The 14,713-nt window shown below is 40.1% G+C and overlaps 1 protein-coding gene across 3 annotated transcripts in view; it reads left to right on the top strand.

The window, feature by feature from the left end:
• Positions 1–14,713, top strand: part of LOC127626226 (voltage-dependent P/Q-type calcium channel subunit alpha-1A-like) — a 132,928-nt gene that overhangs the window by 107,823 nt on the left and 10,392 nt on the right. For 2 of the 3 annotated variants that reach the window (XM_052101857.1, XM_052101859.1), the window contains exons 41-43: positions 5,065–5,171; positions 9,406–9,547; positions 13,938–14,057. In XM_052101857.1, the coding sequence (XP_051957817.1) occupies positions 5,065–5,171; positions 9,406–9,547; positions 13,938–14,057 (369 nt within the window). The remainder of the gene's footprint in view (positions 1–5,064; positions 5,172–9,405; positions 9,548–13,937; positions 14,058–14,713) is intronic. The other variant, XM_052101858.1, reaches the window with a different exon arrangement.

Here is a 14,713-nt window from a genome sequence, read left to right as displayed (position 1 = left end):
TAAAAAATGCCATATCTCTGTTCTGCCTAACATAATGGTTCTAAATTAAGGCACTTTATCGTTGTTTTAGGTGCTGATGGACTTTCTAATTAATACTTATTATCTGTTACATATCGCAGACTCGTCGTCCCCATCTGGCGGTCCGAAGTAATTACATTTACATTTACATTTATGCATTTGGCAGACGCTTTTATCCAAAGCAACTTACAGTGCACTTATTACAGGGACATTCCCCCCGGAGCAACCTGGAGTTAAGTGCCTTGCTCAAGGGCCCAACAGTGGCATTTTGGTGGTGCTGGGGCTTGAACCCCCAACCTTCTAGTCAGTAACCCCTGAGCCTCAACCACTGAGCCTCAACCACTGAGCCACCACTGCCCCAGTTGTACTCGGAACCATCATATCCTGCCGGAGATAGGAGATAGGAGGCAGGGGCGAGGAGCCTACCCCCGTGCAGGACGGGACTCAACAGGTGGTGGTGGGGTGGAGGAGGTTGCCATGTTAGCACACTGAAACAGCAATGTGATAGATTGTGAGCAGACTTATAAAACAACGGCTTACATGTGATTGGCTAGGAGTTATCTAGCTAATGATGTGATGATGTAGAGCTGCGAGTCTCAGCTTCTCAGCTTGTGTTGGATATGGAGCCGACATAAAAAAATTTGCCATGCAGTTGATCTGCCAAAAATACGTATTTTAATGCAAACTCTAAATACTCTACAATATCAAGGGATTTTTGTCATAGTTGTGCAGCCCTAATTTCAATGCAGATCAAGGATGGTTTATGCTGGTTAGTGCTGGTTTAGTTGGTGAAAAAGCAGTTATGATATTAACCTGCTAAACTAATGCTGATCTTTTCAGCAGGACAGTCTGCTCTCCTTTCTCGACGTTTCGCAACTTTACTCCCAACAATTGAAGCTTGTAGACAGTTTAGTCAAGTGTGCAGTTAAGCTTACAAGTTAAGTTCAATGGACAGCATTTGTGGCATAATGTTGATTATCACACCCATTAAACGACCTATCCCTCGTTTTCGTAAAAAAAACCTATAAAAGTGAGACACTTACAATGGAAGTCAATGGGGTCAATCTGTAAACATTAAAATACTGTGTCAGAAGTTTAGACACCAGATGTAAACAATGTGTGTGTTAATGTGATTTCAGTGTCATAAAATCACTTACTAACCTTTGTAAAGTTATAGCATTTTACAACTTAATTTACGACCATAAAAACCTAAAACGACATTGATTTAAACGACTTCACAGCTGAAATAATACACAAGTTTATACGAAGAATTAAAGTAAGTGCTTTTATACATTTATAAGCATCACGTTTCTGCCTTTAAACCCTCTAAAAATTGGCCCCATTGACTTCTAATGTAAGTGTCTCTTATGGTTATCAACATTATGCCACAAACGCTGTTGATTTAGCTCAACCTATAATGAACCCGGAACATTCCTATAACGTTGCGGAGGAAACTGGCTAGCTTTGCATATAACGCAATTTATCCACAATATCTTAAAATTGTACCCTGTGTGCCTTCTCACTTAATGTCTCCTTCTCTTCTGTTTTAAGCTGATACCACATTAGCTCTCGTTAAATATGTATGTCACTTCCTGTCCCTCGCCCAATCTTATTCCCAATTTAAACATTAAAGTGATAGTTCGCCCAAAAATTAAAAATCTAGTGTTCATTTGAACACTAATGGAGATGTTTGGCAGAATGACAACCTCCATCAGCGTTCACTTTCATTGCATCTTTGTCACATACACTGAAAGTGAACAGTGACTGAGACTCTCGTTTCTCCTAACATCTTTACATTAGAAAGGGTTTGGAACGACATGAGGATGAGTACGTTTCTGGGTGTACTATCCCTTATTTAGAGTGTTTTAACAGATAAAATATCTCAGTATTTGATTGCACGTAACACTGGTTCTTGACACAATTATGTTACATTTTAAGAGCATGCTTAAAGACATCACACAGTGATTTTACAGGGTATATGCAATGATGATTGATACAACATGGCCTTTTGTCAGTGTCACTCCAATCCCCTTCTCTACAGGCACTGTGAACATGCACACTTCTTGTTAATCCTGGTACCTGTGTACCATTGGCATGAAAATACTTCAAACCTCCAATTCCACTGCAAACACACTCTGCCTGTTTTAGAGAATGAACTGAATACATGTGCTTGTCTTGCCTTACCTGAACCCCTGTCTGTCTCTTTACCTGTATCTCTGCACCACCCTCTCAACATCAGCAGTCTGTCTCAATCTCTAGATCCATCCCTGAACTGTCCCGTCTACAGACCTGTCTGTCTCTCTAACCCAGTTTTTAATTGGCAACTTGCTTGTATTTATTTACTGTGTGTGCTGTGATTTCTCTCTCTCTCTCTCTCTCTCTCTCTCTCTCTCTCTCTCTCTCTTCTCTCTCTCTCTCTCTCTCTATCTACTATGGGTTGTACCTACTAGTCGACTAATCGTTTAGTTTTGCCACGTTGCTTTCGTGCTGACTACTCGTAGATCACATGATTTCAGTTGCGCTTGTTCCATTTAAAGATGAATGTCTCAGTCCACAAACTGCTTCCTGTGTTTGTAAATAAATATATGCAAATTAGGGCTGTCAATCAATTTAAATTTTTAATCAAATTAATTACATGGTGTGCCGATAAATTAATTGCATTTATAAATATTTGCTGAGAATGCCCCTCAAACATAATTATATATATAATGATGAAATAAATAGAAATAGTTATATTTAAATGATTACAAATAATATACTGTATTTAATAATATACTGTATATTAAAAATATTAAATATTCATATATTTAAAATGCATTACATTATTGTGGCAGAGAAGTTAAGCATTGATAGGACAATGCAAAAACTTTCTCTGTACGCGTCAATGTACACCTGCGTCAAACGGACATGTTTGTTTTTAGAAAAGTATGTCTTGAGATCCCTAAATTTGGATTTGCGCTCCATCAAGCTGTGTTTGTTCGCAAGAATGCATACTCGTATGTTTGTTCTCTGTATAAGTTGCACGTTGTCTATACAGCTGGAGTTTCGCTTACTGCCCCCTGGAGAAAACAGGCGGTACTACAAGCATGAATTGCTCAGGAATGTTCCTTATTATGGTTCGGGGACATGATTAATTGCATTAATGCGTTATTTTTTATATAATTAATCATACCGAATGAATGCGTTAAATCGACAACCCTAATGCAAATATTTTTGAAATGATGCTAAAGTTTAAATAAAGCGAACATGAAGCGCTTTGCGTTTACAAGGGATAAGGGAATGAGGGATAGCGCTGCGGACATTTAAAGTGTTGATTAACATATACATTCCTGCAACACGCCCAGGGTTTTCGCTGGAAGCCGCGTTCTGAAACATCATGTAAACGAGAATGCTTATTTCCTTACTCCGTTTATGGGATTAAGAAGAAGAGGTGTAACACAGCCAGGTTTGTCCCGGAAACGCGCCTTATGTGGCCACGTAATCGCATAAGCAGCTTTCTTGGTGGTTTTTGAAGAGTGCGCGTGTGTGTGAACAGACCTGATAAATTCTGTCATAGGATGGAGCCCAGCAAGAACTCAACACAGTGGAAATAATTCAACATTTATAACCGGAATATCAACATGTTTCCTATTTAGCGCATCTTCCAAACGAGTGTTAGTGAGCAGCTTTAAAATCTGATGTCGTGTGAGTACAACAACTCTCTGGTGACTTACCACTTCCTCAGTAGCTCTCACGGCCCACTCTGCACACACATATCAACAAACAAGAATGCTGTCACAGGGGTAGCGTAATAGCCGACTATTCCATATGATGTTCTCCCTGGAATGCGTTATCCTAATGCAGCAGAGTAAGATTTATTACCCACCCAAATCCACAGATGCTTGTTAACATCAGCATGTTAAAATTTCTGGGAGTGCAGTAGGAAAAGTATGTACACTATAAACTATACCCATTTACACATACCAATGTAAAATATCGACTGTCCCTCACAGTCACGTATATGCGCTCATACGTTGGGGGAATCCCAGAGTTTGACATAAGAGGTAAACAGCGCAATTCCGCTGCAGATTGCGATAGAAAGTTACGAAAATATACAGCAACAACTCTGTAATATCTGGAAATAAAGCAATCCAATGGAGAATAAAATAGCAAAGTCCTTCTCAGATGCCATGTTTGTTATTTTCACAAGCGTTGTGAGGAAATTACATTGCTGTGGAGGAAGCTGCTTACTGAATTAAGTTCATGTATACGGGAGTAAAGAGCCACTTTTTAAAATGTGGGTAAATGTAATCTCTGATCCCTCCTGTAAAAGAGATTTTAATCTCAGTGAGGTTTTTCTCCTGGTTAAATAAAGGTTTAAAAAAAAAAATTAACAAGGTAAACGTTGGCCCGCTGAATAACCGACTAATCGGCTACTTTTCTGAGCGGTTAGTTGACTAGTAAAAACGAATAGTCGTACAAGCCCTTCTATCTACATCTGTTATTCTCCTTTTATCCATTACCGACATATTTGATTCACCCCCAATATCTCATAATTTTCTGTCTCTATCGCATTTTGTCTCGTCTTTCTCCATTTGTCGATTGGTCAGGTTGATTTATCATGGAATCTTTTCTCCCTCCGTGTGGATTCCGTTTGTCTCATTAATGGATGTTGAGGGGAGGTTCTTGGTGTAACCTTTGGGCTACCACAGTCTCTGAGCTTCACATTTCAAGTGTCGGCTCATAGTTTAAGCAGTTCTATGAGCATGAACCTCAGATCTTTACTGTAACAAGCTCAAATTGTTACTACCGCCCATATCTTCCGGTGGGTGGGATGGAAATGCCTTGAGCCATCGGCACCTACCTAGACAGCACAGCCCCTAATGGAGGATTCCATTCAGGTTGGTGAGGGCACAGAATGACTCCATTTCCCATGATGCCCTCTGGGGGGCCTCTGCTGTCTTGTACCCCACCACCTGTGTGATGCACGATGGCTTGTGTGTGTTACCCCTGTATCCCATGAGTTTGTCTGATCCCAGCCACAGGCCATGTTCGTATCTTACACAGAACCGAACGCCATTAATGTTTCAGCGTTTGGAGCCATACCCGAACCACGAAGTTGGACAGGGGCTGAACGGCCTCCCCGAGTTACCGCAGGAACCCGTCAACAGCATGTGAGTAGAACCTTTTTCACACCTTTGCTCCTACTTTAATGCTTTTGTGCTATTGTAGCTTTTAGCTTAATCATTCATAATGACTTTCACAAAAACATGTCAAGGTAATATTCCCCCATTTTGCAAAGATAAAAGGGGTCTACTTATACATTATGTATAAATATTCTACCATTTAAATAGGATATGGTTGTTTCTTCAACTTTGGGCACTGCTAGAAATTCTCGGTTTAACATTCTTCATACGCTCACTAGTTTATTTAAAGTTATACTACATAACTTTGTGCTCTCTAGCGACATCTGTGGTTGAAAGTTAAAATTGCAAGCAATTTGTGGATGAACACTTTACGTGAGTCGTGTTTCATCACTGCTCTGTTTTTTGAGATTTAATATGATTATTCAAGTGTTTTATACACTATTACTGTTTGTATTGTACTACACTTATCAGTTGAAGAGGTGAAACTCGTGACATGGCTGTTATGAGTTCAATGGAAGACTTTATTATATTATATTGTACAGCCTCAGTTGATAATGCAAGTGAACCGTAATACTACAACAGTACATCTATGCAAAGCACACAATAACGCAGTAAACTAAAAACATAAAACGAGGATTCAGTAATGATGGGAATAAAATATACTTTATTAAGCATGAAAATAATACGTTTATATATGCAATATATCAGTTCCAAGAAGTCATGAATATTAGTAAACATGTCACAGTAACGTCCCCCGACAATGTAGATACATCACGATCGGTTAACACTCGAGTAATGTTCGATTCATACAAGCATGACAAGCAATATAAGCTTCAACAACCCTACCAGACAACATAGCCAAACATTATAGCAGGTAAACTACTTCGCCAAACGGAAAACAGATAAACATCCTTCCGGACTGCTGCGATGCTGTCCTGAACTGTGTGAGTGTGACTGACTGAACTGAACAGCGTAGTTCGTTTCTCCAGCCAGAACATGAGACAGCCGGTTCTTCTTTCCTGTGTTTACGGACATGACATAATGATGCACGGATGTACGTCATAAGCCAGCAATTTTGCGCCAAATCGGACCCAATGGCTTTTTTATAGGCTTACCGTAATGAATCGGGGTACGGTAAGGACATTATTTTGAACACTGATTGTTTATGTACTTATACCACAGGCCTGTTGAATGCTTGATTATGATTGGTTGACAGATGTTCTAAGGTGTGCAATTATTTTTCCAGTAAATGCACGGCTATGAAGTAGTTCCAGGTCTTGACCGCATCACTTTGCCAAATTATTTCAGTTACTTCAAAGAGCCCTACAGGCTGCCACAACTAAATAACCAATTACAACTAAGACATTGGTTTTAAAGATTTAGTTCACCCAAAAATGAAAAATATCTCATAATGTACTCCCCCTCAAGCCATCCTAGTTGTATATGACTTTCTTCTTTCAGCCAAACACAATCTGAGTTATATTTAAAAATATCCAAGCTTTATAATGGGAGTGAATGGTACCTTAGAATTTGAAGCCCAAAAAATTCATCCATCCATCAAAAAAGTAATCCATACGGCTTCAGGGTTAATAAAAGTCCTTCTGAAGCGAAGTGATGCATTTTGTAAGAAAAATATCTATATTTGTCATATATAATCACTGGCTTCCGGTAACGGCCGTCCACGCGTTCACTGGCTTCCTTTATCCTCTGCGCTTCCCCGTTCCTCACTTCCTCACCGGAGATTATGCTACGCCTACGTCATATGCCAGAACTCGACTCTTGTGAATGCGCGGACAGCCGTCTGTTTATGAAATCTGATTGTGAAGCGATGTTACTTCTGACGATAGTTGCAACAAAAAAGGTAATCCCAGAAGCGATCTCCCTCAGTTTCTGAGTTTCCGTCTTTTGATCACTCAAATACAAATATCCCCCATTTAGCCTTAACAGACTGTAGGGGCAAGTGCTGTTAGCGAGCACCTATGAAGGCTGGAACGGTACACGAGGGGTGGGTGGCCAGCACCACACCCGACCGCCTTTGTCTCCCCAGCAGCGATGTTTTACACACCGCACCAGGTACTCACTTTAGGCTGAGTCGATCTAGGGGAGGCCCGGGACCGGTTCAGATAATCATCACTGGTGTTGGCCATGAACGGGAATCGAACTCAGGTCACCAGGTTCATAGCGCAGTGCGCTAACCGCTACACTACCTCTACACTCAAATACGCACGCACGCACGCATTGTGTTTCCATGTTTTATGGGGACTTTCCATAGACATAATGGTTTTTATACTGTACAAACTTTATATTCTATCCCCTAAACCTAACCCTACCCCTAAACCTAACCCTCACAGAAAACTTTCTGCATTTTTACATTTTCAAAAAAACATAATTTAGTATGATTTATAAGCTGTTTTCCTCATGGGGACCGACAAAATGTCCCCACAAGGTCAAAAATTTGTGGTTTTACTATCATTATGGGGACATTTGGTCCCCACAAAGTGATAAATACACGCTCACACACACACACACACACACACACACACACACACACACACACACACACACACACACACACACACTGACTCCTTTTACTTGCTAAGGCTAATTTCATTGCTAACATTTTATGTGTTCTAAATACACACAATTAAATCATATTTATTTGGCAAAATTACAGCTTGATTGGAAATGACGGCAAATAAAAAGTGATATTTACCTTTTATTTTTCTTCAAACATCATGTATTTCATCTTTAGCGTGCTTTTCACGAACACTTTTGTCCATTTGGTTAACAAGTAAACTAACTTTGGAAAAAACGTTTAAGGGCAAAATTGTTCGGTGTGGTGGAAATGACGACACATCTGCGGGACAGTAGTCATTAAAAAAAAATGCTTGAAAACATTTTTACACAACAAACATTGAAATCATAGACTGTAAAAAAGATAGGCGACGCCCCTTCGCTCTTTTCCATTGGTGAGAACTGAAGCCGCCAGTGTCCCGATATGGCGCTGACATCTTGGGACTTGAGTCTGCGCAGTTGCGATTTCGGGACCAGACCTGTGCAGTAGTGAGCAGGAAGTAAAGCCGCGAAATCAAGGCCCCGCCCTCACTCTCGCTGAATCAATCGCAAGCACACGCCCCTGCACTTTTGACTTTTGACTTATGACGGTGTGAAATAATTAATTATAGAAATGTAGATATTAAATTTAAAGCTCCAATCTCCTCAGTCCTCCCAAGATCCCGAAAAAAAGTCAGTTGGTGCTTCAGTGACTACTTCGCTCAGAGAACCTGTCAATCACAGCTGTCAATCATGATGTCACAGCAGCGTTTTTATAGCATCAAATAACTAACTAAAAACAAACTTATTTTGAAAACAAACACTTGAAATGACATCAACATGATAGAAACGACAGTAAATGACAGAAACTATCTTTGGAAAAAAGATATGTGAAGTGTAATTTAATTGTTTAGTTGGTCTCACGTCCCGTTGAATAACATGGGGAGGCGGGGTTTATGACCTATACTAGGACCAGTCACCGGGGGGCACCGGTTTTGGCTTCACTTTTGAGGGCTTGTGCGGCACACTTGATTGAAATGGTTTATGTACTATGATCATTTATAATCGAGTTTCATAGTTTAATATGGAAAGTCTGGGTCAGGGTCAAGGCTAAATAAAAACAAACTATCATAAAAGGCAGTCGAAAAGTTTAAATCTGTGCAATTACCTATTTTTCAGGAAATTAGCAAATCGCGCTTTAAGGCACTTCATTAACATACAATAGACCCACAGTTTGTGCGCAAACACCCACAGATAGTGCAAACACTCCCATCCATGCCCACTTGCGCTTTGCACTGGCACGAAAGTTGCCCTTAGAATTAGTGTGCTCACGAAAATGAGATAAGACGTAAAAATGACATAAGACAGCCATTGTGCCTAGCGAAGTCACGAAAATAGAGCCCTTAATTTTATTTTTGTAAAATCTGTCTGTCTGTCCTCAATATACATCTTTCTGTATTTTTGTTTCTTCAGCCATTTATACAAATATACTATATGTGTGTTTACAGTATTGAGTCTGTGCTTTGTGATTGAGAGAATTAGCACACCTGCACACTAGAGCCCAAAAGCCTAGTGACCAAAAGTTTGGAAAATGTCATTTTTGTATTGGATGGAACACATTTATCATCATCAAATCCTCATCCGAGATTTCTCTAGTGTGTAGGCGCCCTTAACTGTGTTCAATCACTAATATATTTATCTGGTTTAGACCTCCAGAGGGCGGGATGAGTGCGAGCCAGTCATGGGTGACGTCACGCGCTCAGGAAATGTTCCAGAAGTCTGTTCCGGAAAACTGTTACCCGGACAGACCGTATCCGGAAGATCACCACGAAAGCCGGCACAATCCACAGGTAATATTTGAGATCCCAGATCTGAAGGGCATCAGTGATGCTCTGACTTTAACACTACCGCATCTTGTCTCCCCCCTAAGAGCCTCTCATTCTAAATGTGACTCGAACCCTTCTCTCGGCCTTTGGGGTTTCAAGAGCTGTGTGCATCAGCCAATCACTGTTGTACTTGTCACGTCCCTTTTTTGTAGCTTTTGGACACACATCTCATTCACATTGTCGCATGTTCTACCTCTTCTGTCTCTGTCATCTCTTTGATGAATTGGTTCATTTCTTGAACCTCACTGTCCATTCCAGCTGGTTTTTATACACCCCACCACCTCTGCCAGACTGTAGGGGTGTTTCATTGCTTGTGGCTGCTTCCCCACTGTCTGCTGGATCGTACCAAACCCCCTCCAGACTCTCATCTCTCCTTCAGTGTAACACTTCTCTGTAGCTCAATTGTCATCAGATCCTGATGTGTCCCTGCACTAGCCACTCATCTAGTTCATTAAGTGTCGTGGCTGCTGAATAGTCAACTTTAGGTTTAATGGGCCTGTTAAAAAGTACTTAAACTAGTAGTGGGCAATCAGATCAGTGTACCTACTCTCATCCTCGGATGGCATAGCAAGGTCAGACTGGGAGACTATATTTTGTCAGGAATTTTGGGATTGTTGTGGCCCACTGGACATCATAGATATCTATTATCTACATTATTGTTGTTATTAGTGGTGCTTGCAAAGCATCACTATTGTAATCTCACATACGTATTATTTTTTATTATTATTATTATTCTGTACAAACTTCGGCACCTAACTCATTCCGCACCGTTTGTAGTAGATCCACTTAATTCATGCTAGCATCATGCTAACACATGCTAGCAATGCCTAGCGAAGTGCTAAAACATGCTAAAAACATGCTAGCATTATGTTAAAACATGCTAGCAATGCCTAGAGAAGTGTTAAAACATGTTAAAAACATGCTAGCATCATGCTAACACATGCTAGCAATGCCTAGCGAAGTGCTAAAACATGCTAAAAACATGCTAGTGTCATGCTAGCATATGTTAGCAATGCTTAGTTATGTGTTAAAACATGTTAGCATCATGCCAAAACATGATAGCAACATCTAGTGAAGTGCAAAAAACATACTAGCTACATGCTAACATCATGCAATTGTGATTAAAACTGAACTTTTCTTCCGTGTAATGTGTGTCCATTAAATATTAGATCCACGCTCTCCACTTTCATTTAATTATGTGTCTTTTAATATTCTTTCTGTTCTTTTCAGTCTGTTGATGATCAAAACATAAAAAGAAACATTCATTCTAATCACACATGCAGTAAAGAAACAGTTCGAGTGCTCTCATTAATGTGTGCTCAACTGAAACACTGTAAGATGCTCAGTGAACTGCCTGTATTCTTAAAGAGACAGTACCATTTTAGCTCATGTTATACAAATGAACGCTAACTCAATATAAATATTTGTAAATTGTGCACATTATTTTAAACAGTGATTGCCCATTATTATATATGCAATTTGAAAACAATGGGCTCTATTTTCGTCACCACGCTAGGTGCAGCGCAAATCGCAACGACCATGCGCAACCTCGTATCTAATTTTTGTAAGAGCGTTAATTCTAAGCACAATGTTCGTGATAGTACAAAGTGCAAATGGATGTAGGTGGGAGTGTTTGCGATATCTGTGGGTGTATAGAAATCACTGTCATAGAAATATGCCTTACATTCAACAAGGACACAGTTAATGCACAAAAGAGCATAAGTCTGTTTACACTACTGTACCAACTTCTTGTGAATATGCTGTCTTTGTTTATATTGATGGTACTTGACAGGGAATGGACTATATAATAGGATTCAGACCGAGCAATAACAGAGAGGAAACTCAGAATTAAATTGCATTTGACCCAGCCCATTAGCACTATGCACGCTCAATTTGGCAAAACCTCACTTGCGCCTAGACTTAGTGCGTGCTTGCATGAAAATATCTATACTTCATGGCGATAGCATTGACTTTGTGCATATTACCATTTTTGGCCGAGATCTTGTACTGACGACGGCAGAGTTGAACCAATCCATAAAGTCTTCTCTAGCACATCCCAAAGACTTTCAATGAGGTTAAGTCAAGATTCTGTGGTGGCCAATTCATGTGTGAAAATCATTCCTCATGCTCCCTGAACCACTGTTTCACAATTTGAGGGCAATGAATCTTGGCATATATAATGCCCATGCCCAGCCTGACCTCACATAAAATTCGGCAAGTGTGTGCTGATTTTTCTTTAGCTGAAATCGGTATACGTTGGCCGAATTTTAAAACACTGCCCCCAGAGGCTAAAGCGGTAAGTGTTTTAGAGCATATAAACAAGTGTGACATCCATTTATATCCAGGAGAGGTCGCCAGAAGCCAGTTGTGAAGAGAATGTTTTTCAGCAGTACATGGTGTAAAACAGTTAATGCTCTTACTTTCACTATTAAACATAGCCGTGAGTTCTACTGTCGTTTTTTTACGATGTGACTTCACCAAGCGTTTTAGTCATCTCCGTTCACGATCATTCAAGACTTTTTTCTGACCACATTTCTCCTGTGAAGCTATACAGTAGTGGCCAAAAATATTGGCACCCTTGGTAAATATGCACAAAGAAGGCTGTGAAAAAAATCTACATTGTTTAGCCTCACAAAAATCTAACCTTTAATTAAAGAAACCAACAGAAACAGGGGAAATGTCTCATTATTAAATAAATATTTTTTCTCCAAAATGCATTGGCCATAATTATTGGCACCCCTTTATTCAATACTCTATATTCAACCTCCCTTTGCCAAGATAACAGCTCTGAGTCTTCTCTTATAATGACTAATGAGGTTGGAGAACACCTGGTAAGGGATCTGAGACCATTCGTCCATACAGAATCTCTCCAGATCCTTCAAATTCAGTGGTCCATGTTGGTTGACTCTCCTCTTCAGTTCACCACACAGGTGTTCTATGGGGTTCAGGTTATGGGACTGGGATGGCCATGGCAAAACCTTTATTTTGTAGTCAGTGATGTTTGTTTAGGATCATTGTCCTGCCCATTATAACCAGGGCCCATTGTAAGCTTTCTGGCAGAGGCAGTCAGGTTTAGATTTTTTATCTGTTGGTATATGATAGAGTCCATGATGCCATGTATCCGAACAAGATATCCAGGACCTCTGGCAGAAAAACAGCCCCACAACATTCAAGATTCAGCAACATATTTAACCGTGGGCATTGGTGTGTTCATTTCACCCATCTCTGGTGTTTGCTGCCAAAAAGCATTTTTTTGGGTTCATCTGACCATAGAACCTGGTCATAGAAACTGAAGATGCTTGAGTTTGTTGTTGGAGGCTTTTTTCTTGAAACCTTCCCAAACAACTTGTGGTGATGTAGGTGATGTCTGATATTTTTTATGAGACTTTCTGACCCCAAGACCCAACAAATTTCTGAAATTCTCATCACTGTCCGTGGAGACATTATAGACACATGTCCTTTTCCAGGCCGATTCTTAAGATCTCCAGCTTATTGGAACTTCTTGATAATCTCCCTGATGGTGGAAATGCTTTGGCTATTTTCTTATTGCCATTTCCCATTTTTTGAAGTTCAACAACCTGTTGCCTCACATCAGAACTATATATTACACCTCATATTTATACCCCTGTGAAACAGGAAGTCATGGCCGAATAATGTCATGTTCATAGTCACCCAGGTGTACTAAAAAAAAAAAAAATATGAATGGGAATATACTTCAGATATATTTTTACTCATAAGAATTTCTATGGGTGCCAATAATTGTGGCCAACGTGTTTTGGAGAAAAATATGTATTTAATAATGAAATATTTCCCCTCTTTCAATTGTTTTACTTCAATTAAAGGTTCGATTTTTGTGAAAGTTTGAATGAAAGATCAATCAAAATAAACAATGCAGATTTCTTTTCACAGCCTTAGATCATATTTACCAAGGGTGCCAATATTTTTGGCCATTACTGTATGTATATGTACACACACACACATACACACACACACACACACAATATGTCCCTGAGCTAGGCTGGGGATAGAAACAAACACAGCTGTCACTTGCATGTTTAATAGGAGTTTTTCTCTGCACCACCCTTTGTGGCTGTCACTCCGAATGCGCTATTTGTCATTTGTTTTTCAGTGTAAACGTGTACTACACGTACATCTTTGAGTGTTGCGCCGTATCTCGCTGTACATAAGCATTGCATTTAAATTATTTAAATATATTTAATTTTGAAGCGGTTGACTTTTGAGCATGACATTGCCCTCTACTGGTTTAAACCCTCATTGGTCCAGCATCAGATAGAGCTGTAGGCCGGTGACGCAGGCATCAGCTCGGCCCACATGCTGTTGCTCTGTTTTGCAGACGGTAGAAATGAGAGAGATTGGGCCTGTTGGGGACGGTTACACGGACACTGAGCCCTATCACCCAATGGAAGGGCATGGGCGGACCATCTCCATGCCACGCCTCTCAGCAGACAACCAAGTGAGCACCTTCATCCTTCCATCAATCCATCCATTTTTATCTGTTATCTTCCTTTCCCCCAACATCCATCCTCAGTCAGTTATCCAGCTAACAGCCTTTGACCACTTTGGTTGGGGAACCAAACTTCAAACTATTGTTTGGAATGCTGTCATGCTAACATGTAAATGCTAGCATGTCTTAATCGAGAGTCAAAGGGCACGTGGATAAGTGGCTCACACCCTGACGTCCACTTACCTGCATGGTGTGTGTGTGTGTGTGTGTGTGAGAGAGAGAGAGAGAGAGAGAGAGAGAGAGAGAGAGAGAGAGAGAGAGAGAGATTACCCTGCATTGTCATACCACCTAGCTCACATTCAAGAAAACCTTGGTGTGTCTGAAGTGTGCTGTTGCCAGAGCTTGATTTGAGGTAGTGACCTTTGGATAAAAAAGGAAGTCAACTATAGCCTTTTGGTGCATGTGTCATTATTAAATAAATAGTTCCAACTCTAAAATCCCATTGGATAACCTTCATTCGAAACTGTTGTCAAATAAAATGGTGTATATATGCACAGACCTGTGACCACACCTCAATGAAATTCTGTAATAATAAGCTAAGTTGTCTCCAATCTTTGCAAAATATAGTCTGTCCAATCTTGTCTCCAATCTCCTATAAAAATGTA

The sequence above is a fragment of the Xyrauchen texanus genome, chromosome 32 (genome assembly GCF_025860055.1).
Source record: "Xyrauchen texanus isolate HMW12.3.18 chromosome 32, RBS_HiC_50CHRs, whole genome shotgun sequence".
In the NCBI taxonomy this organism is placed as follows: Eukaryota; Metazoa; Chordata; class Actinopteri; order Cypriniformes; family Catostomidae; genus Xyrauchen; species Xyrauchen texanus.
The sequence above is the reverse complement of the archived record's forward strand: the minus strand, read 5'-3'. Positions and strand labels throughout refer to the sequence as shown.